At 40.2% G+C, this 24662-nt stretch overlaps 1 protein-coding gene across 2 annotated transcripts; it reads right to left on the reverse strand.

Moving 5' to 3' along the window:
* Positions 1-776: 776 nt before the first annotated feature.
* zgc:63587 (uncharacterized protein LOC393431 homolog) lies at positions 777-24662 on the reverse strand. Of its 2 annotated transcripts, none has more exons than XM_037097830.1 (12): positions 24466-24662; positions 19616-19665; positions 19076-19175; positions 18910-18996; positions 18352-18475; positions 17572-17706; positions 17281-17398; positions 6110-6211; positions 5778-5923; positions 5510-5593; positions 5363-5420; positions 777-2024 (listed from the first exon to the last, which is right to left on the reverse strand). In XM_037097830.1, exons 2-12 carry the CDS (start codon positions 19640-19642, stop codon positions 1959-1961), a joined length of 1047 nt encoding a protein of 348 aa, XP_036953725.1. In that variant the 5' UTR covers positions 19643-19665; positions 24466-24662; the 3' UTR covers positions 777-1958. The 2 variants fall into 2 exon arrangements, with proteins under 2 accessions (XP_036953725.1, XP_036953724.1); XM_037097829.1 differs by having other exon boundaries at positions 19616-19662; positions 24466-24659.

The following is a 24662-nucleotide window of genomic DNA, read 5'->3' on the forward strand; positions in this document are numbered from 1 at the left end:
TATTGGTTCCCCATTAACGTAGCCATCACCATAAATGATTGAATAAACTCACGTTTACGATCCAGGTCGAAACGCTGGTGGGGAGGAGCTGTCTGTCGCCACTTTAAGGCTAATCTACGGTTTAGTATTCTGGCTGTTTGTGGCAAATAAACACAAACAACAAAGTGACTGAAACAGATGCCAAACCAGAATTATCATGAGTGTTGCTTTCCACCACCGGAGACAGCTGTTGGAGAATTAAAAAAATAGGATTAGTGCGGATTTTCGCAACAGTTTTTCTAGACTAGCACCTTAAGAACACAGCTAGCATTAGCTATTTTGCAGTAGCTTGTAAAACATAACATATTGTATAACGTTACTGACAGTGGTTATGTTTCCTTAATTAGCTGTTTGCTGAAAGAAAGAAAGAAAGAACTATCAGACAGACTTTGCATTTCCTTGTTTCTTGTGATACGGGTGGTCTTCTTAAGTTTCTGGTGATATCCTGCCTCCACTTTATTTGGAGTATGAATATGACGGGTTGCCAGTTCTTACATATAGCACCTTTAATAAATGGAAGTTATTATGGAAAACAAATATGTTATTTTCCTTGTTTTAAATTCTGCAGTTGATATTATAGCTAGATCCTATATGTTGGAAAACAAGGCATATATCAGCATGGATGAAGTGTTTCCTACTATAAGACACCTGATAACTCTAATAAAGAGTTATCTGTTAATAGCAATTAAGATTAAAATTATGTCTATGCATAAGTAACCCAAGAATCAACACATTGCTTTTTTTCTCTAAACAAATTTTTATTTCCGAAAGATACAAAAAAAACATGTTGAACCCTAAAAACAAGTCTTTACTGACACACGGTTAAGAATTAATAATGATGTTTATCTCAGTAAGTTCAACGGACACATCGGCATATGAGAGCAAAAGACAGAAAAACAAAATAATACCATGGCACATTTATGAGAGCAGAAGGACTTTTAGTCTGCTGCTCAAGGACACGCTGGAGGAAGTTTACACACGTACAACAGTTAAATATCAAAGATATTTTAAATGAGAAAGGCCAAATACAGTATGATGAATGACTGCACATGTAGTGTACCAACACAAAATAACTGGAGCAAATATGGACACATGTTAAGTTACTGCGCTGAATAGTTTGATTTGTATTCAGTCATAAGTTTGGCACAGACATTAAGGTTGTGCAGTTCTTGATTATAAATACAAAAACATTAACAACATGACACTTCCTTTCAACTACAACGTGATCAAAAAGTCTGGTTGTTTCTCTTTATAACTTAGTGCTATTAGTTTGACTACAGCTTTTCTAGCCTAAACGTCAAACAAATGCCTCAAATTAAGTTTGTAGTTTTGGCTACAAGATAAAGTTTCTAACACGATTAAGGACAAATATTTTGCATAGAAAGCCCGACAAGTGGGTATTCCTCATTCTCAACATGGACAGTTTACCTCATTCATAACAACACCTGCCTTTCACTGAGGTAATACCTAGAATTGTTGCATTATCAGACTGAAGCACTGAATCAATGATATTAAAACAGTAAACATGACAAGTTAAAACATATTCAAAATAGTTCAAACCTGATACCGAACTAATGGGAAATGGTTCCATCTGAAGCTTCTACTTGAACAATCTGGACATCTATTCTTGTAAACATGTTAGTGTGATGGCAGAACATCTTCGTACCGTTGTCACTGGCAGCTCTATCGACCAATATTAAGATCAAAGACTAAATAAAAGATATGTAAATGATACTCAGAAAGAGTTTTGACAAGACTTTGAAAACAAAAAAAACATCAGTGGTGAGTTCCTGAACAGCTGATGGATGGATGTTTGGAAGGAAGAAGAAGGAGGAGGAGAAGGAAGAGTGATGGCGGTGTGCAGATGAAGACGACGTGATCATGGATACCTGGATCCCCGTGCTTCCCTTCTGACCCTCTTAGTCATCTGATTTCATCTTCATCTGTGCTTGCATCTGAGCGATCATCTCCTGCATGCGTCTCAGCTACAAAGAGACAAGGAAAATCAGCAATTAATGTCAATACATTCCAATTTGTTCCTAAGTTAATAGACAATTAAAAAAATAATATTACATTTAAAGTCTAAAATGTTCCCCCTATTATTTCTCAGTATAGTGTTTGCTCAGTAGCTGATCATAAATCAGTTTGATGTTGAGATGTGTTTCATGTTTCAGGCAGCAGAAAAAAAACCCCATCTAATTCAGGATAAAGCTGAAGGTGACCTGAATAACCAAGAGATCCACTTATATTTATTGTTTGAGTCGCCAAAACAGACATTAACAGTAACAAGGTGATGAGTTTAAATCCATTAGAGACTCTTCTGAAACCTTCAAGAAACACAATCTTTAAATTAATCTCAAAGTTTGCACTATGGCAGCAAATGTGCAAAAATAACAAACAAACAAACAAAAATTCAATCTATAGAGAGAATAATTGTTGAGGAAACAAATTACTGACTTACTTATTACTGGCAGAAACATGTCTAGTGTCAAACCACAGAGAACAACACAGTGCAAAGAATACAAGGCAGCTCTATCGCACTTCTTTCGTTTGTCATTGTGGTTTGACACTGAAGACATGTCTCTGTGTCAATAACTTTCAATCAAAACGAAAAGGTAACTCATGGACTACTACCTGAACTAGTTTTAAGGGCTCATACCTGGAGATTTTCTTTACAATTAGAAGGTTACCTGGTTGAATAATGTAGATAAACTAAGCAGAGTCAAATGAAGAGTTCATCAATTATGCTTTAGTGTGTAGTGATATAATGTATATCTATATAAGCACAGTGGTGTTATAGCAATTGAAGAGGGTGTTTAAAAATGAATGAAGCACAAAATCAATGTAAAAGAATAAATCAATGATGGGTAAATAAATGCAGTACCAACAGGACCATAAATAAATCAATTGTTGAAAAACTCATCATCAGTGATGATGAAGATGTAAGCTTACATATTAACCTATAAGGGACTAATAAACAATAAACTCTCATGTAGCGTTCTCTGATGTCTATCGCCATCTTGTGGCTGAAATGAGTCATCTTCAGATATGCTTTGCTCGTGTTTGGGAAATCATGAATAATATCTGAATCTCTCTCGCTCTCTCAATTTTTTTTTTAATTCAATAAGCTTTATTGGCATGACTGTTTAACAATATTGCCAAAGCATTAGTACCACAGAGAAAGAATACATAGATAATTAATAATAATAATAAAGATAATAATAATAAAGATAGATAAATACATAAATAAAAATAATAATAAATAAAGAAAAATACCAAAAAAAAGAAAAGTGTGTGTGTGTCATATAAAGGTAATAGTTACAGTACAATAGTTGGTTAATTGACAAGATATCACTTTGCAGGTATGAACCCAGTCAGGAGCAGCTGGCTCATGTGGAGGAGATCATGTCAGGTGTTGAGGAGATTTCTCTTCTCCTGTAGCAGGCATTCAGATATTTTGTTGCATCTGCAGCAGTGGCACATTTTTTCTCCCCTGTCTCTATGGTCAGGCTGTGGTCACTGAGTCTGTACATGTCTTTCTCAGTTTCTCATCAGTCACGGTTGTCAGGTACTCTGCCACCGTGTACTGTCTGTTTAGAGCCAAATAACATTGAAGTTTGCTTTGAGTTCTTGTGGTGGATTTCCAATAGTTAATGTAATTTTCTTTTTCTTAAGCTATAATCTGGTTGGTCCAGATTGTGTGGGGGCTGTCCTGAGGCCTGGTGCTGTTAGAGGAGGTGAGCCTCAGGACCAGCTGGCTGAGGGGACTCCTCTCTATCGTCTCCTCTTTAGCTTTATAATGGTAGGAGATTGGGTCACTTGCTTTTAGGTGTTTGTAGAATTTGATTGCTCTTTTTTGTATCCTAATTATTGGGGAAATATATATCTCTCTCTCCCTCTCTCCCTAATATCCTAAAATGTTGCCTAGAAAGACCCTTCATTTGGTAGTCATCAAAAACAAAGAGACAATGTTTTGACACAGTACATACGGTAAGTAACGCGTAAAGTAGCAGATTTTTTTTTAGAATGAGTAATGACAACAAGAAGTTGTTGATTTCTTCTAAAGAAAAAATCAGATCAGCTTAAACCTGTCAGTGTTTATTTTTAAATGGAAACATTATGAACACAGATCGACACATTTTGTGCCGTGCACCAACGCTACTATATAATTTAAATCAATTCATCAGAATTGTAAGAATTGAACACTGTCTCCACTTCCCCTTTAATTTGTACACAATTGCATAATCAGTTCCCCTAAATTGACTAATTTTGACTAAAATGAACATAATTAAAATAACAGTTGCTTATCATAGGAAATTATTAAGGAAATGGGGACTTGTAAAATCAAGTGTTACCTTGTCACGTACAAGTCTAAATAAAATGACATCAGTTACTGTAATATTTCCTCCCTTCCAACACCTTGACAACACATAAACAAATGGACTAATGTCCTTCCAGCTTTGTGTTTTGCACCCCTCACATTACTGAGGTCATTCCCACCATAAAACTGGGCCAGGACATCCAGGCAGGATGTGATGGCATATCCTGCCTGGGCACATTGTTTACAAACAGATGTAATTGCACCCCACCCGCTCACTACGGTGCAGAGCAGCAATACAAACAGGCCAATCAAGAGCAATCAGGAAACAGGTTAAGGCCCACTGACGTGCAGGTTCCAAGACCCAAGAGGCAAACAGTACGGAATACAGTGGGGCTGAAATCACTAAGACTTTATTCTCTTTCTAAAATTTGGTCACGCTAATGAATTAAAAGGTTTCCTGGTTCGGCCTTGAGGTCTTGCAGCTACGTAAATCCAGGTTCATAATGTTGGGGGCATGTGTTAATATTATTATACAATATGTACAACAAAGATGACAAAGTAGGTTTGTTTCGTTTTTCTTTTCCATTATGATACATTAGCTATGTTGGCAAAGATTCAAGTCTCTGAGAGACAATTTTGGTTGTGTACTGGAGTGAACTGAAACCAGTGAAACTTGGAGGATTAGAAAATACATTGAGATAGAATTTAATAAGATTTACTGGGAGAAAAGAAATGTGATATTTAAGTCATATTTGCTACTGTCCTCGATTTCTTACAGACGAGTTGGAATGGAATGCTTCCACCGTGAATAATGATCAATTGTACCAAATCAATTAACAGACATATGGCATGTGAGTTTGTATATGAACTTGAAAAAAATAATCTTATCCTTAAATTAGTTTCATAGCCTGCACACTTGTATTTACAGTTACCAGCTTGTCATTATATCAACAGAGAAACATTGTTTGTGTTTGTGTGCATGTATGTGTTGTGTGTTCTTACCTCAGCCTCTTTCTGTAGCAGGATCTGGTCCTTATCAACCACATCTTCATCCACAGCCCTGCAGAGAAACAAAACACATTCATTTGAGAAAAAACTTGAGAAAGAGGAGCTCATCTGCTGTTTAAGTAAAATTAATCAGCATCTCACCTGCCGGCTCTCTTCAGTCTCTCTGAGCGGAAGTTCTCATAGTGCAGATCCTGAGTTACCTCCTGGAGGTCTTGCATGTGGGTCCTGCAACAAACACACATGCAAACCTTTCTTCACACACTGGGAGGCAGCAGAGCTTCACAGAAAACTCCATCTCTGGTGAACTTTTACAGCCAGCTCATTAAGGAAGACGTTCTGTCATGTTTTTGAAGATTTTCCCTCCGAAAAATCAGATTACTTAAGCAGTATTATTTCCAGGGAGACTCACACAAGCATGGTGCGTAGTTTGAGGAAGTCATTGTGCTCGGGGTTCTCCACTTCAACAACTCCCCAGGGGTAGAGACGACCACGAATCTTCTTCCCCTTCACCTCAATCAGCTGGTTGGAGCCAATCACAGCAAAGGGAATGCTCGCCTGGGAGAGGATGATAAAGGTCAGTGGATCCCCAGAGAGAAACAAAGTCAGAGTAGGGATACGTGGAGAGTAAGGGTATCAGAGAGAAAGTGATGAATTAAGGGGAGCAAGGATGAATAGGAAGATAATGGTATCTGTCACTATCAGACAGAAGCGTCTGACATCAGCTGTGTGTCCGTTTCTCACCTTCAGGACTCTGGTCTGCTCCTTGAACTCCTCGTCCTCGTCAGAGTCGGCGTCAGGTAGCTGATAGATTTTGATCCCGTGCTCCGCGATCTCGTCCAGGATCTGACAGGCGAAAACAAGAGAAACAGAGTGAGCTGGCAGGGTCGTGACCTCATCACAACCTGTCCCGTCGCACAGGGAAAACTCAAATCTTGAACCCTGCAGAGGTATCACTGCTGACACTAACAGAGGGTCAGCTTGACTTACTATTATCAATCAGTATCCAAACAACCTGGAGACCAGGGTTACGGTTGGGGTTACATATCTAGAAAGTAATGAGAGCTACAATGATTTTTTGACTAATCTATTACTTGTCAACTATTAGATGGATCGCATATATAACTATTTTGATTAATAGTGAATACTTTATAGTTTCTTCACCAATTCATGACAATAAACTGAATATCGTTGGGCTGTGGATAAAACAAGACATTTGAGGACCTCATCTTGGACTTTGGAGAACACTCATGGACATTTCTCAGCACTTTCTGACATTTCATAAAACCAAACAATAAATTAATTGAGAACCTAATCACCAATGAAAATAATAGTTAGTTGCAGCCCTAAAAATGGTTGTACATTCTCACTGTCACTACCTCAAAGACTTACCTCAAAATATCATTGAATAAAAATATCTCCATTTGTAGAGCTTTACTTTTTGATTTTGTTCAAGTAGATGCTCATGATGAAAATAGTATTGCTGTTTTTTTTTTTTTAAACGTTACTTTTCCATACTACACATCTGTTCTTGTGTTTGTGCTGTACTTCAACTGTATTTGAATAAAACTTCACAACCCATTACTGCAGAAGCTGAGCATGTACCAGCTTGGTACAGACTTCCATAATTTATCTAAATATATATAAATAAAATGTGTGCTTTTACTATAAACTGTGAGTCATATTAACAAAATAACAGCTGCCGCCCTGACCCATAAACAGAAAGTGAGAGAGCACTATAGACTAATAGGAGGGTTTGAGTGAGTACCTGTTGTTGCAGCAACACATTTAATTAAAGCCCCCCGTGGAGGAAAAGAGGGGTGAGACAGAAAGGGTAGACAGGTGAAAATTAATAACAGTCCGCGTGTGTGTTTAAGTTCTGAAAGAATCAGAAACAAAGATCTCGGCCTCCTTTCTTCATAGGCCGACCGGTGAAGCAACATGTTAAAACAAAGGAGCTTTCTTCCCTGCTACTTCAGGGACAGATGTCAGTATTTATTATTCTAAACATCAAAGCTGCATTTTTCTTTTGTTTCCCCAGGAGCACGATATTTGAATCCACAATGTAGTCTTATATAATGGAGCCAAAAAATGTCAAGTGTTGTTTTCCTGACTTTTTGGGGACTTTCATGTACTGTAGCGTATAATAGGACAGTGGTCAGTCAGCCAGGAGCCTGGGAAGTGAGCACAGGTTTTCCTACGGAGAGCAGCTCCTGTTTGACCTGTTGTTATGGCTGTCGCTTGTTTTCTCAGTGAGCTCTGTGCGCACTGTGTGCGAGATAGTGTGTGTGCGGGGAGAGTCGGGTATTGTTGTGGGGCGGATCTAAAAACAAACAGGCTTCGCAGGACTCACAGGAGAGCGTGACATAAGACCAGAGCCACTTTTTCCTTCATTCACTCACACACACACACACACACACACACACACACACACACACACACACACACACACACACACACACACACACACACACACACACACACACACGATTTACAGATCCGTCAAACATGGCAGCTGGATAAACATCAATCTGGTCGGCCAGAGCGTAAAGAATTTTGGGAAACTCTGCACTCAGAGGGAAAATAAACACGCACGACACAATGGCAGGAAAAAATGAAAACAAACAACATATTCAGACATACAAGTAGATAAGATAGACACACAGTCAGATATAAATGCAATAAAACAAGAAAAATGCAGCTGAAATCAACCAGGAAACAGCGACCAGCAAAGACAGCGCTGTATGTTAAATGAATGCAAACTGCCATTAAATATCTCAAAACAATATCTGGTCATCGCACGAACATGAGTCTGTTAACTGCCATCATCTGTTTCCAGACCTTGCTAAGCCGATAGCTGCAAAATGGTTGTTTACCTGAATTATTCTGTTCCGTAACTTGTGCTTAGTACTGCCTGACACCTATAATCAAGACCTCTCAGGGATCACCAGATGTCAAAATCACTGCCTGCTCCAAATCCCTGTTGTCTCCTGCTGATTTACTGTACACAATGTAGGCCTTAATCCCGACCGTTACACCAGTCTCTCCTCCTGCTCCTCCCCTCCCAGTTGTGTATTTTCGTTGGCACAGAGATGTTGGCAGTGGGAGCCATTTTGATTTTATGACCATCCTGTCGGGCTATAATACGACCCCCACACCCCACCCCTGCCTGTGCTGTTATGGTTGGCCATGTAGGTCCACTCAGTGCTGTCAGGGCAGCGGACAAACAATGCCACACAAGACTCTGCCACGGTATAAATTAGAAAAGGAAGCCGAAGATTTATCGCCTCATGTTTCTGGCTCACATCGTTGAATATGGAGCATTGTTTGTAGAAATATTCCGTCATGTTGAGCCAGTTATGATAAGTGTGAGGGTGGAGGCTGGTGCTGACCAGTCAGAAAATCAGTTGGAAATGATACAAACAGCAGGTGAATCATACCAGACTTGGATTTCCAGTGCAGAGTCGGACTGATTCAGTTCTAGGAATAGCAGTATTAAATATTCTGTTTTGGTTCTGTGTAGCCCAAATATAGCATACCCGCAGATCTATACATAGATATAATAACAGAGTGAAGTCATGGGAGACATGACTAAGCAGTTTTTCTGCAATTGCACAGCAGGTGCAACCAAAACCCCCAATCATAATGAAACAGGGTGCCAACCCATCATTACAGGGATTAACTGTGTCATCACGTCAACTTCACTGGCGAAAAATATTTTCTCATTCTCAAGTAAACCCACAAAAATATGAATGACTCAAACACCTGCCAAGGAATGATAAATGAATCCTGGACAAACAACATCGGAAACAAATGTCTTGCAGGAAAAAAGGTTTAAGAAACAAAAGAGGGGATTGTGGTGAACACTGACTGCCGTCGTGGCATTCAACAGGTAACCACATTTATGAGCACAAGCACACACTCAAAAATATACAGTTTGACTGCTGAGGACAGAGCTGAGTCGCCTCTGGCATGGCAGAGTGTTTGTATCTATTCAACTAAAACTCTACGAGGGAACAATACTTGGAAGTAGAAACATGCACCACAGCATTCTTAGGAAATCAACAATGCACAGGGAGAGAAAAAAAAATCTCTACAAAACAAAACAATCAAACTGCATCTCGACACTAATCAACCCTGATTGAGAAGAGCAGGGATCGGGAACACAGAGGGACCGGAGCAGAAGCACTTTGACGTAACGTTTATGTAACCTCACAGCTGCCTGCCAGCAGCTTCTGTTGAGCAGCCATGGGAATGAAACGGTGCATCACTGCCATTAGAAGTATTTCGTCTGATCAGCTTTCAGTCGCTGTATAACCTTGCTCCATGCTGAGAAAACACCTTGAGGGACTTCAAACGCTGCAGACTTTATTAAAGGAAAATCCTGGTTATGGTGAGCCTTAAATCCTTTCTTCTATCCCATATGAGATTCCAGAAGGTCCAACTGTGTATGTGAAAATTGGAGAAGCAAGCTCTTTTCATTGTCTTCAGAATCCTGCGTTGATCCAGTGACACACTTAAGCTGCTCATGGTGTTATGCCCAGTTCCTTGTTTACATGTTTGCCTAATTGCTTAACATTTCCTGAATGCGGCTTGGGAAATGAACTGCATATGCACACAATTCCAGTTACTGTTTAACGATGTTTTCCAAGTGTGTTAGTATTTTCATTTGCAGGTGCGCCACCTTACGTGATACAAAAACTACCCCTAACATTATAACAAAAGAATATACTTTATGAAGTAAAACGTAAATCTCCAAGTAAAAAGACCTAAGGTGATATTTCAAACAACAATCAATATTTATCAATATTAAATATTTCATGTTAGGTGGTAAACTCTAGCGTCTGTAGTAATCATTAAAGCTGCAAAGGAGGAAGGGAAAATGATTTGTAGAAAAATGTCCACATAGGGAGGAGGTCAGGGATTGGCGGTTGGGTTAAACAAGCGCCGGACTCTCGTCAAAAAGGCCGCTGTCTGTGTTCCAGGTGACACCAGAAGTCAACCATGAGTTATTTTAACTTACTTCACCAACATAGCAAAGTTAGGTGACTTATATACGGTAAAAGTATGGTAAGTTACTTAAGTAATATGGTACGTTTGTAACTGAAGTTACAGCAGTAATGCAGTTATAGTATTTTAAGGTAACAGATAATGTTTACCTGAAAATAGTTTTGTTGCCTGAACCCGGCCAAATGCATGATGAAAGTCCGGTACAGCTATCACTGCTACACTGAATGATGATATATGGAATTTTGGGAGACGCTGATAATCAGTTTATTCATTTGTTTTAGTATGATAATGTGTTGCTTTTGAACCATTAATTTTCTTACTTAATTTATTATCAGTACTCAGATAAGTATCAGTGCCCTTTCACATTGGTTAAACAATTAATGCTGAATACCTCACATTTCCTTGCAGGAATTTGGTTTTGATATTGACAAAAAACTAAGCTTCACATATGCTGTTCACATCAGGAGAAATGTCCTCCTGCAGATCAAGCTTAAGTCTGTCCAAGGTCAAAGCAAACCTGAGACAAATGAAGCACCAGTGGGTCTGATAAATTTGGACTGTCCAGCCAAAACAACTAAGTGTGATATGAGTTATGGATGAGCAAAAATATGGCCTCTTCCCCCATAAAATAAAGGGCCAACACATTTTTACTGTGATGGGTACTAGCCTCTCCAGTTGTTAATCTAAGTCTAGATTTGTAGAAAGCCTTTGAGGTTTCAAGTGAAGACTGTGTTATGTCTTCAGATTGAGGAGGGAGTTGACATTTCTGCCAGCACAAGAACTCTATTCAGAAAAGCTATGATTTAATCAGTCTCCCACAAGAGACATCGATGTGGGTAACAAATACAAATATTTACACAAAGTAAAGAGTAACAGGCTGTGAGCCACTGTAATGACTATTTACAAAAAAGAATATTACATACCTTTATAACAGTATTACCAGAAAAACAACAGAAGTCTGGCATGATGAAAAGAAAAAAGAGCTGATTCTTTGCTCAATTCTTACTACAATTCTTTAGCTTCCAAACTTAATTTGCTAGCCAAACCTTCTTCCACATGGGAAGAAATGCTTCTCTCTTGCCAGGAAACGCCTTTTGGACTAGCCAGCTGCCTGCAGGGAGTCTGAGGGGGTGAGGGAGCCCCAACAATACCTGATCTAGGGGGGTCTGAGGGATTTAGACCTCATACCAGCCTCCTACGCAAACACTTTCACATACACATTGCAAAATGTTGCCTCACTTTTTGAACTAGTATAATCTGGCATCGGGAGTACGAAAAGAGATTGTGGAGCTTTGTAGCTCCAGGAGGCTGGTGGATCACCAGAGGTGGAGGATGACTTTCAGACCATCAACAGAGCAAATCCCTCTCACTATTCAAATATTGTCTCCTTCTAAAAGTACTCTTACAGCATCGACCGACATGTATCAGCACTGGGGAAAACAATACCTTTCTGTTCACAGGATTAAAGACATTGCATGCATGCACAGAAACACATTCCTGATGTATTCAGTCAGAGTCTGAGGCTGAGTGGACGGTCCAGACTGAAAGAGACTGAACTAGAACAGCTGGATTTGTTGCTCAACATGAGTGGCACTGTTGGAAAGTACAGATAAAGCCACTACAACCATGATAACCTGCGGGCATCATATGTGGTATAGTGTTCAACAAATTCACTCACCAAAACTCCTACTGTCTGGGCTAAGTATTAGTATGGTTAAGACCACCCACCTCTCACTCTGATCAAAGAGCATGGGGAGGAACAATCGAGCTATTCATGTAATCCTGTATCTAAGCGAGACCGTGTGAGTTTGGTATTTCAATTACACATCAGATTTGTGACTTGATGTGGTAATCAAAAGGGTCTCAAAAAGCAACTCATTAGCAGCACGGCAAAGTCCGGAAGCCATCTTCCCAGGTTGGCCCTGGGACAAGAAAACCTGCTGTTTTCACACTGTAGTCGGCTTGTACTTTCTTCACTTGAGAACAGATGATTGTGTGTAATAGAGCAGCTAGCTTCATGAGGAAAAAAGCGTATTTATTGTTCTTAAATCTGCAGAGACATGGAGCATGCCCTGGCACAAAGATCGCTGGAGGGCAGAAAAATAAATATGTCCGCGTGTTTGAAACACAGGCAGGAAAAGGTAGGGGAACAAGCTGACCAGGGGGGTCATGCACTCACACACAAACACACACAAACGGGAGAAATGAGGTAGAGATGAAGTAATCACTACTCAACCTTTACTCATGAGGTACCAGCCTAGACATGCACAAAGACAGAATATCACCAATGCCACTGAAACTTCATGTCATTAATCAGCTGCCATTACCTGTCTCATAATTTCCTTTTCTAGCTCAGTCAATCAGACTGCTGACGTTCACCCTCCGTGATAAAGCCGGTTCTGTTATTGACATTTAAGAAAACCTGGTGACATTTCTGGCTAGTACGAGCAGTCCGGTACTTTTAATGTGTCCCAGTGGGGCTGTAAACCTTGTTCACACAGCAGGAGTATAGTGGAGTGGCTGGGGGGAGACAACAGCCGGTCAGACAATGAGGGGAAAAAAGCAACAGCGCCTCAGCCGGGGGTGAAATATGGCTGCTGGGGGACAAATGTGAGGGAGGCAGGGTTCTGCATGGGACCAGAGATGGACGGGCAAGGACAAGAGGTTGACAGAGAGAAGAAAGGAAAGGAGATGAGGAAGATGAGGGAAGCGATAAGAGATGCGGGGGATAAAAACTGAGGGAAGAGGAGGGAGGAAAAAGGGCTGAACCATTGTCTGCTGTCTGCGAGAACGGAGGGGGACATTGGTTCTCTAGCCATCACTGACCTGTGGCTTATGACACCTTAAGTCCCCACACAAAACAAAAAAGAGACATTCCATAGATTGGCATTGAGGCCTCTGGCAAAAATGCATATGGCTGGCTACTGCTCAACTTTAATTTTTACTGCAACAACAACATCTTTACAACAAATTTCATACACTTCACATTACTGCTGACCATTTTCAAATCCAAGCTGGGTTTTTTGATGTTCCAATATGCTTTTCCGCTGGTTTCAGTGCATTTAATCAAATGATGAAAAATAATTCACCGAGCTTCAAGACTCAACATCCTGCATTGTGAAGAAATTTTAACTGTAATACAATGAAACACCTAAGAGGATTTTGGTAATGTAATTTTCAGGATGCAAATTACCATTTTTTGATGGCATCTGAAGATCATTTACAGTTGTAACACTAGTTGTAATGAGGCATTTTTGCTTAAAAAATGTCTTTAGAGGGATAGCAGATTATTTTTCTGTGTTTTGTTCTTACTAAAAAAAATACTGTGGTGAAAACACACACACAAAGTTCTCTTCTGTTCTTATAAAATGTAGGCATTTTTACTCTTTTGCTTCCATTAGGATTCCAGTCTAAACCAGCTATGTGCCGTAACTCACAAAACAACCAGTAAAGCAGTTTGAGACTAAAGCCCTGCACAGGATATGACTACAAGGTCCCAGACTGAGAGGATCAGTCCCTCAATATACCCTCCTCAGGGCAACTTATGAGCTAGAGTCCAGAGCGACCCCGGTGAAGGAAATTGGCATTAGAGCAAATTAAAAAAACAAGGACACAAAGAGGGAGAGGAAGAAAGTAAGAGGCAGCTGAATGAGGCACTGCCAGGAGAGGAAGGACTGGGCGAGAGGAGAGCAGAACTAAAAGGATGAAAGCTAAGCGATGGGAGGTTTGTTAACCTTGTACGTGAGCCTGAGCTGTGCAGGGCAGCAGGTTGTGTCTTGTCAGTGGAACAGTCTTGAAACATTACAGGAAGCTTATATTGTTCTGTACAAGCTGTTTCCCCCCAACAATAGAAGAAAGGAATGGACAAGCCTCAAGAGGTGAGGGGGTACCATTTACTGAGAAAAAAAATTCTCCGAACGGTGAGAAATGTGCCCTGCAAAAAAACAAACTAATAAACACTGTGGGAGAAAGTCTGGGGGTTATCAATCATCCTCCAGCACTAAGCCTTCTGGCAGGTTCTTGGCTGCTGGCGCTCTGACCTCAAAGAAAGGCCTGGTGCCCTGCTACACTGTACTGGACCGTATGGCAGGACTCAGGCACGTATACCTAAGAGCCACTTCAACTAATCTGATCAAAGCAACAAATACTCAAGCCAGATATGTTTGTTCTCCTGAGAGACACACTTACAAAGATGAATGGGTATTACTGTAATGCTTACTATTTTCAATGATTACATGCACACAAGAAACAAGACTACTGTGATAACTCACGAAAGGCAGGAAATATGAGAACACTTTTACAATAGAATAAGACCCCACGCCATGCTTTTTGTAGAAGACATAGAAGAAGAATAACTTAAATGTAATGAGTGAAATTGTCATTAGATACCTCTTTAGTGACTGCTTCTGTAGCTAAAAGTTAAATATGTTCAGATATGAGAAGTTATTCATCCTGCTGCATGCATTGCCTTCTGCCCTGGCATTTGTTCATACACATTTTACAGGTAAAAAGAATTTCAGAGATCCAATTATGGATAACCCTGGTGAGATTCTCGTTTCTCCAGCAGGAATTTAACTGCATCAAAAATGTGTCTCTTAATTACCTTGCCCGGAAAACTGAAACAAGTTTTTTAAAATACAGGAACAATCAATGTAACAACAAGATGGTTCAGTAATTAATTACTTGCACATAAATGTTAAATATAGTCAGGGTTACTGTGCAGATTTTAAATACAAGTGCAATGCAAAAAAGCACCACTGCAGCATGCTTACTTTTAGGCCAACTGAACTAAAGATAAAATGTGTGTATGCCCACAATGAGACCAAACAGGAAATAAGATGCTCTCCACAGGGACATCCGATGCCATGTCTAAATGTACGGCAGATAGCTCAATTAAGCCTTTTCCTGATGATAATGGCTAGTCCAGGAACTCATTATCATGAGATTCAGTCAAACTAAATTTAAACTTTTTTGTGGATTACTAGCACCAAAGGTTTTGTGTTTAATTGTAGAAATAAAGATATTTTCTTCATTGCTAAAATAAGCAAACGTATGGATTTAGGTAGTGTCTGCATGCATGTGTGTTTCTACGTGCGTGAGTTTGTCCATTTTGCTAATTGCTTAAGTGTATGTTGAGGGAACACTTAGCGAAGCATGCGAGAAAACTCAGCTGGATAGTTAGTTTTGTAGAGTGTTCACAAGCAAGGAGGTCAGATCAGAGCGATACAGCTTACAGTATTTCAGCTGCAACACTTTTGATAATTTCCCAGTTCGTTTATATTGGCAACGTCTTTACAGTAGGCCTATATGGTGTGTAACACTGAACTGAATGAGAAGCAAAACATGAGCAAAACTAAACAAGATTTACATCAACTGTAATCACGAAATCAGAATGCCAACAAGCTTGGGGGTTTTCTGTGGTTTGGGGTGGGGTCAGTGGTGGCAGGAAACATGGTTTTGTTCATCTTAAGTGCCAGAGGAACACTCAGAAGGCTTGAGGAAGGCCATGACACAAAACAACTCAAACACAATTCAACCGGTAGGTCCCTTAAGGACAAGGAGCGTACAAAGTTCACCCTTAACGCCAACGGAGCAACTGACATTCAAGTGCAGTTAGTCAGTTCTTGTCTTGTCCTAATATAGCAAATTTAAAATGTTGTAGTTGTTGAATTGCTGTGTGTGTCATGAAACTGGGACCGAGTCTTCCTAAGGTGCTGCATCGGTAGTTTCAAGCAATCCAGACTGTGGAAGCTTTGAACAAAGCAGAGAGAACAGAGCTGGACGCCGGTCAGCCTGACACCCTGCCAGACCACCGGCTCCGAGACCTGAATGAGAGGCAGGTGGGAGGTCTGGGCAAGCATGGGCAGGTGGGGAGACAGACCAACTTCCAATTAAAACAGAGTGAAGTGGGCTGGGCTGAAAAAGTAATTTGCAACAACAGACCATTGACTGACGATGACTTTCTTGATTAAATAGAAAAAATGCCAAACACAAGTTCCAGCATATCTTCACATTTGAATGCATGCTCGGCCTTTAGCTTAAAACATGACTCAAATGGCAAATGGAATAATGAAATAGTTGCTACTTAAATTAACAGTTTTCAGCAGCTTGATTCTTCTGAATTCAGTTATAAAGCATAAAACCATGGTAATCTACAGTGAATTAAGAGAAGAGAAGAGAAGAGAAGAGAAGAGAAGAGAAGAGAAGAGAAGAGAAGAGAAGAGAAAAAAGCAGGAAAATCCTATTAAATCATCTTGCATGAGAGGTTATCAGCTGAACACATTGCAGTGAGTTGTATGTGTGTTGTACAGCCCCCTGTGTTCCCCCTCTGGACACCAGGAAGCTGAGGAGCGTGCAGGCAGGCACACACTTGGGTGGCTTCCAGCAGGAAGTATCTGGGACGAGTTGAGACTGGATGAGATGTGCTGCTTCTACATTATATACAACACTCTCTTTCTACGTGTGTCCCTCCTACTGTTTCCTCTTTTATATCGTCCCTCCCTGTACTTCTGAACAATGTGGCAGTATCATCAAAAATATAAAATGTAAGGCATAGATCACTGCAAATACATTGGGGAAGTACAGTACGTGTGTGCTTTCTCAGAAGAACACACGGATGTCTGGCACACCAGGCAGCCAATAAGGATGCATAAATGATTTTCCTTTGAATAGTGTACGAGCCACTTTCTAATGGCTAAACCATGCAACTGTAGATGGGACGAAAACAAACAAAGTCCCTAGCATCCTGACAACAAGTGCACAGACATTCCAGCATTTTTCCATGTGGCAACAATCATATCTAGGATAGGACGGCAATCAATGCAGATGACTGCACGTAGAAAAAAGTGGATGGCAATATACCAAAATTGTGTGTGTGTGTGCATGCGCGTGTACGTCAAACCTACCCTTCTCTTCAGGCGATCCCTCTCCCTCAGTGTCAGTGTGTCAGCCTTGGCAATAACTGGGACAATGTTGACTTTGCTGTGGATGGCCTTCATAAACTCTACATCCAGAGGCTTAAGACTAGCAAAGAAAAAGAAAATTAAAAAGAAAAAAGAACAACACTGAATTATGTATTGCAAAATTAGATGATAGGACTAGGTCTACAGGAGAAGTCATGTGACTTGTGTGGGGGGGGGGACACATAACTGGGTGCACCAAATTTTAGCTTAAAAAGTTGTAAAACTTTTTTTTACCCATGCCCAAATGGAGATATGAAGTAGAAGCAGCAGTGCACCCTGTTGTCCACTATGTGTCTTCGGTTCAGCCCGCTCTCATCATGAAGGTATCGCTCAAACTGATTGTCAATGTACTGGATGATGGTCTTGAAGCTGACATCAGAGGGAGAAACAGACATAGGCTTCCAACTCAGGTTATCACTGTTATCAAATTCAGTTCTCCAGTTTCATGGCGGGATGGATATATTCCTTTTAGCTGAAGGGTTTATATCGCTCTGTGAGCTGAGAAACTTTTTAAACTCTATAGGGTAAACTTTAAAATATAGGTGATAATAAAACTACAGCTGCAGTGGTTTCTCATTATTTTTCACATTAAAGCTGTCAAAAAAGTGGATATATTTTCACATCTTCTGTTCATGAAAATAATGAAGAATAGATTTCTAATAAAATGTGGGTTACATTTAACATTATCAAATTTTTGAAATGGATAAAATTGACAAATTACGCAGAGACAGGTAATAGATCTTGGACAAGATGACTACATTGACACAACTAGCATGAGGATGCCACACAAGTAAGCCATCAAGCAAGCAAGCAAGCACACACACACAAACACTCACAAAAGAAATCTAGACACAGGGAATGCAGAGGGAGGAGAGGGCAGAAATAGGGAGTTTGGGATGAAACTTGAGAAAGGGAGTTGTTGAAGAAAGGAGGGAAGGATGAAGGAGCATGCTGGACAGGAAACATGTCCCACATTGTTATCACTCCCTTCTCCTTCACGGCACATAAACACACCAGTCCTGACTGTTAATGGCGTCGCCATATCCAGGGGTATCGACCACGGTGAGGCGAAGCTTCACCCCTCTCTCCTCAATCTCCACAGTTGATGCCTCGATCTGCACCGTCCTCTCGATTTTCTCTGTGAAGTGGAAGTACAAGAATAATTTCCGGGTAGCATAAAAGAGGAGACACCTCAGTAACTGAACAATCCATGATATCTAAAATTCCTATGTGCTTACATAAGCCACTTAACTGCTGCAACCACAGGCTTCAACGAGGTGGATACACCTTAAAAAATGATCATAGGTTTTGTCATCTAAAAGGGTTACATATGTTTTCTTATCTGCACAAACTGACCAGAGAGAGATTTAATAATTGTACTCAAGCCAGCATAAGTCCCAACGTAAGTCAAGGCATAAGAAGGGCAGGGTCATATTTTGAGACGAAGGCATTCCCAACATTCCTCTTGAAATAATGCTCTGTTGGAGACATTGCAGCAGACCTTTCTCTATTATTACAGTGTGCACATGTGTGTATGTGTATGCGTGTGTGCGCATGTATTGGGGAGTATACCTGCGGCACCAGGGATGTAGCGTTCAGGGTAGAGATCAGTGAGAAACAAGCTGTTTATGAGTGTAGATTTGCCCAAACCAGACTCCCCTGAAAAACAAAGAAAGAAAAAAAACTATATTCTCTAAAATCATACAGTCTGTGTTAAAAGAAAAGAGTGATAACTCACCTACAACCATCAGGGTAAACTCAAACCCTTTTTTCACTGATTTTCTGTGCACTTGGTTTGGCAGGTTGGCAAATCCTACGTAACCTGTTGCATCTGGGAACTGTGGAGTACAAAAAGAAAAACTGGTCAAAATGAAGGTCAGAAAGTGCAAATAAGTAAGAAAGCACTGAGCTAGTCAAAGAAATATGTAATGACTCAACTAATATGGTATTTTAGTGTAATTTCCTGCTTCTTTTCTACTCATTCTTTTGACTATAAAACTGCTAACCAGCTCAGTCATTTTATGAGGTGTAAGTGGAAAGGTGCAGGAGGGTGTATACAAGGGAGATTGATGATGATGCATATTATTGAGAAATTCCAACAGGCAATAAAGCCAGCCATGAAACACTTGCATTTATACAGGATATCCTCTCTGGATGCCTGTGCAAGCGTGTGTGCATGAGATTACAAGTGCCATTAGTCTTAATCACCACTGCCTTATTAAAGCAGTGTCCTACTGTAAATTCAAGTTAAAACTTTCAAGTGTGGAAACTTACTCACCTTCCCTTTCTCTCCAGATTGAGACATCACTATTGTTGATTGGACGTCTGCTGGTTGGGGAAAAAAAGAGAAGTATAGTGGTGAATCAAATCCGATAAATCACAGAATGACAGTTCCGAGTAACGCCCACCTAGCAGCAAACCAAGTCTTCCAGGAATTTTGATTTAGATTGTTCTCAAGAAAGCACTAAAGATTTTATTTCCCTTGGACTTGTACATGCCTTATAAAAATTATGCTTATGTTATTTTCTTTACGTGATGTGTTATCTTATCTATCATATGTAATGTATGTATGTGCACATATATACTGTATGTATGTATACTCATAAAGTTCTTCTTCCTCTGTTCTATTTGAACCCATCTTTTTTTTTTAATTTTTGAAGTTATTGCTGCTGTGGCTCAAACACCCTTCCCGGTAACATTTTTTATAGTTTTAGCAAGACAAAGGTATTTTGTGAATGTGTGTGAGTTTTCATGTTGTATTGAAGTTGCTCTGCTGTATAACAAAAAAAAAAAAGATTTGCTTAGGTCTGACCAAAGGATGTGATTTAAATTCTTATAGACACCATAGGGATATGCTTTGATATTTGAACTCTCTTTGCAAAACTATATTTCCACTATTTCATATCATGATATTTATATAGATCTCAAGATTCAGTAAATCTCTTAGGGGAATTTGATTGAGGATAAAATAATTTAAAAAAAATAGTGTGAGGTCTATGCTGATCCAGCAAATTAGGTACTTACCAATCACTACGCTTCATTACATTCATGTTAAAATCATATCTAAAAAAAGCCAACACTGCCATATGTATCTGTATAATGACTTGCAATACTGACCTAATGATCTAAGAGATACTAGTGAGATACTAGTGTGATAGGTGCAATAGAAGAAAACCATGGAAAAAAGAGAGTTTGTTACTGAGATTTTTGAGTTTTAAAGTGATAAATTAGCAATTAGACAGGTAACAGTCCCTTTGTTATCTTCTACATCACAAATGTTAATTACTATTATCTTCACGTGGGTCATTTCACTCAAGCAGAAATCACATAACCATCTCCACCTCAGGTTAACTATACTGCAAATTGTAATTCCAACAACTCTGAACATTGAGTCCCTGTTGAAACGCTCATTTGGGTCGACGACATCAGTCTACACTGTTCTTTAACACTATCACACGGAAGGAGAGCAGATTAAAAGCTCTGGGCAACAAGCTTGTTCCCAGACTCCCATTAAACTGCTACAGTCTTGCGTACCCCATGCTCCTGCCCCGCTCTATGACCCTTAGCAGACGACAGAGCAACAAGCGCGCTTGATAAATGAGCTACATAATGACTGAGCAGGAAGAACAGGCTCCGTTTTATCACCAACACACTGGCCCTTGACAGGTGGAGTGTGATAAGCATTAGAAAGAGGCAAGTTGCCGTGTGCTGCCAAAAGGAGATGCACTTTGGTTACGCAATGTTGAAAAGAGGTGGCATGGGAACCTGAGTTGACCTTTCTCAACTGGCATGTGATAAACACACATTTACGGACAGTTGGGGAACCATTTCACACTGTTAAATCTATTAGATGGTAGTTGGGGGCCCACTGTATCCACATGAAAGTGGGCAAAGATCTCTCATACTGACAGGGTGGTTTCACTGAGCCTGCATGGAGAACAATGGCTGTTTATCCCTCTGGTTCCTGAAGCCTTTCCTATACAGGGCAGCTCAGCTGGGGCAGGAGGGAGAACACGTGCCTCACCCTGACCAAATACAGGACAGACCACATGTCCGGACAGCAAAGGGACACACCAACAATTTAGGGTGGAGAAGTCCCAGGTAATGAGGGGGTTAGGGGCTATGACACTTTGTCTGGACAATCAAATATTAAAGGATGAGTTCACCAAATACTGCAAATTCGGTTATTATCTAGTCACATTTAAAATGACGGAAAAACATGTTCTTGTTCTAGCTTCTCATATGTGATATTTGCTGGTTTTCTTCCATGAGAGTAAGATGAATAACTTTAAACTTGGGATAGTTGTCAAGAAACCTTAATAGGACAATTTAGGCCTATTTATCACAATTATCAATTTGATATGAAATAATCTGCAATTCCTAGAGCCCTAACACTACTACTATGATTAGTTTGACTTAATCATTAGTTTCAGCCCTAAAACCACAACAAAGACGATAATAAATTGGCTTCTACTGTTAATTAAGTTAATGCAGTGGCCCACACAGGCATATCCCTGGGCATAGCACAAACACTCACACACACACACACACACACACACCATGAGTGTTATTTCCTCGACAGGCCCTGTGGGAACCAGCATTAGTGCAGCAGCAGATTAATTAAACCGTTCCAAGATCACGGTTGTAATATCACAAAGACAACACTCCAGGACAGACAGGCAGGAGGCACACTTCAATAATACTCTCTTAATAATGGCCATTTAATCGGGCAGGCAGCTGAGCTGCTTACACACACATACACACAGCTATCAACAGGCTAGACGTGTGGGGAGATTAAACACTTTGGGCCAAAAGGGACAAATGCCACCTTAGTAAAGCCAAAGTTGTTGGCATGTGATGCATTTACAGTTGATTTATTGGCTGGACTGATGCCATGAAGGGACAGTAGTACTAGTAGAACTATTCACCTTCCTGACAAGCAGTGTCAAGGGTCTACACACCCACTCTCTGCAGATTAAGGACTTTCTGCACTTATTGGAAACACTGAAACAATAATTTCACACCATGGTGATTTTGTGAACTCTGTGGCAGAAAAACAAAAATGGTAATTTACTGGCAACTGATCAATAAAACTGAGACCCCAAAGCTAGTAGCATAATAAAGACATACACAGACAAAAAACACATGTGGACAGGGGGGCTTGACTGTAATTAAGGGGCCAAAGGTAGCGGTGGTGGGCAACAGTAATAAACAAATGATACAAGTTTTTAAGCTGTGTGCTTTAGTAACACTTATAATATGATCCCAGAGAGAGGAAGAAAAGCCACAATACGCGGAATGAAAAAGCCTTTCAACCAGGAGGAAACCAGCAGGTTTGTTTATAACACACACAGAGTTTAAAGCACAGGATGGACCGTTTATGATGATGGGGACCAGCATAGGAAGTGACTAAAAACAAGTGCGAGTCATAGAGCAACAAATGTTATCATAACACTGTGCTACTCACACAGCTGCTGTACAGTAAGACAAAGATTTAGGTGTAGAGAAAAAGCTGCACTGATGAATAAAAGTGAAACTAAGACTTTACTTTTAGAACTCCAAGCTTCTGGCCAAGGAAGCTGTATAGATATCTTTGGTGACAAATGAACAACTTAATGACAGACTGTGACTGACTAACAAGTGTTGGCACATAACACCAATCTCTACACTTGATTATAATTACCAAAAGAGATTTCAATTATCAAATAAGTATGTATGTCAAATATGTTTTCCTGTTATCACAACAGATGGCATTTGTAACAATGAAGGTTATTTCTACTTTGTGTTTCTTCTCTCACACACAATATAGTGAACAAAGGCATCCTGCTGTGTAACATCATCAAACCTCTAATACAATAGTTCAGGTCCACTTGGGTCTGTCAATGTAGATCAAGTTTTGTTTTACCATTCACACCACAGACCAAAACGGGAGGAAACATCCTCTTGTAGTTTACAGTGTCAGACAGATGTCTTCCCTGGCGCTCCAGTGCTTGCCAGTGTTTATGAGACAAGGTCGCAGGAAGGGCAAAGGTCAGAGAGTGGTGAAGGTGCTGGATGTGAGGCCTGAGATGTCTTTCAGAACTAGGAGATGTTGTCTCCTGATAGCAAACTGATCTGTGTCCAGCTTCTGAAGCTGTGTTGTTTCTGAAGTGAAGTTCAGCTGCCACCACAAGATTACCGCACAGTCTGTGATTGTGCCCATAGTGTTCACCACTTTGCAAGAAAGGAAGTGAAATATGCATGTTTTTACTAGGCCAAAAACAAAAACAAAGATGAATGATAATTCTTCAATAGTGGCCTGAGGCCACATCTTAGACACATGATGAAAAATGTTATCGTTTCCCACTGTTATTGTGAAGTTGTCTAAACATGAAATTTATCACCGAAAATGTGCCTTACAATCAAAAGGTCAAGAATTAATCGGATGTTAGAAAGCGATTTCAGAGCTCAGGAATGTACACAAGAGGAATTTACAGGAAATTTGTGAAAGTCAAAACTTTGAATGGTTCAATGTGAATGTTATATGATACTGATCAAGAAACGTGAAAGCCCACTGAAGTATGGAGTTTTACTGCAGTTATTAACAATGAACTAGGACAATGGGGCAATAAATGAGTTCCAAAGTACTGACAATAGGTATCACTGTTTAGAAAAGGAAGTGTTTACTTGGACAGTTGGGTCATATGATTAAGAAGAATATAAAACAAAGCTTCAGCCACTGGGCATGGGAGAATGAAATGTGTGTGAAGGCCTCTGGGTCTGTAACATTTGGATGTCCACCACACCCAGTCTGTCAGACACTGACTGAGTTTACCAAACATCAACTGGGAGAATGACATTAGATTTTGTACGTACGCAGCTTGGACAAACACCACAGCTCCTTAAATTCTGATATCCTCTTTAAAACCACTTCAAACCCCGAACGTGAGTTTAATTCAACTATGAAACTTTGTTAACGTGACATGTCAAACTTTAGCATGCAACAGTTGTTACCGCGGATGGTGTCATGTTGCCAGCTAGGCTCGACTGACTCTCCGGCGTGTCTTACCTCGCCCTGCTCCGTCTCATTCAACTCAACAGCTAACAAGAAACGAATAAAGACCAACAAACCACTGAGCAGAGTCTTACCTGAGCGTAACTTTGAAATATTAATCAACAGGAGCTTTTTTGCCTCTTGTCGCTGTCCCAGCCCAGGAAGGGGAAACCCGGAAATCGTTCCCGTGAGTCCGCCTTAGTCCCTTTTCCAACGGCTATCTTGCTGCGCCACTGACGCCATTACGGCTCAACATCCAGGGCGGTTGACCCATCAAACGTAGTTCCTTGTC

This window comes from Acanthopagrus latus, chromosome 5 (assembly GCF_904848185.1).
Source record: "Acanthopagrus latus isolate v.2019 chromosome 5, fAcaLat1.1, whole genome shotgun sequence".
NCBI lineage: Eukaryota > Metazoa > Chordata > Actinopteri > Spariformes > Sparidae > Acanthopagrus > Acanthopagrus latus.

Bases quoted from the DNA above. Each gene is read 5' to 3' on its own strand.
- zgc:63587 (XM_037097830.1), bottom strand. From the start codon at position 19,642: ATGTCTCAATCTGGAGAGAAAGGGAAG. The intron at 18,476-18,909 runs GTATACTCCCCA...TCCACTTCACAG, and splicing joins CTACATCCCTGGTGCCGCAG to AGAAAATCGAGAGGACGGTG. The intron at 6,212-17,280 runs GTAGGTTTGACG...TTCGCCTGTCAG, and splicing joins GGGATCGCCTGAAGAGAAGG to ATCCTGGACGAGATCGCGGA.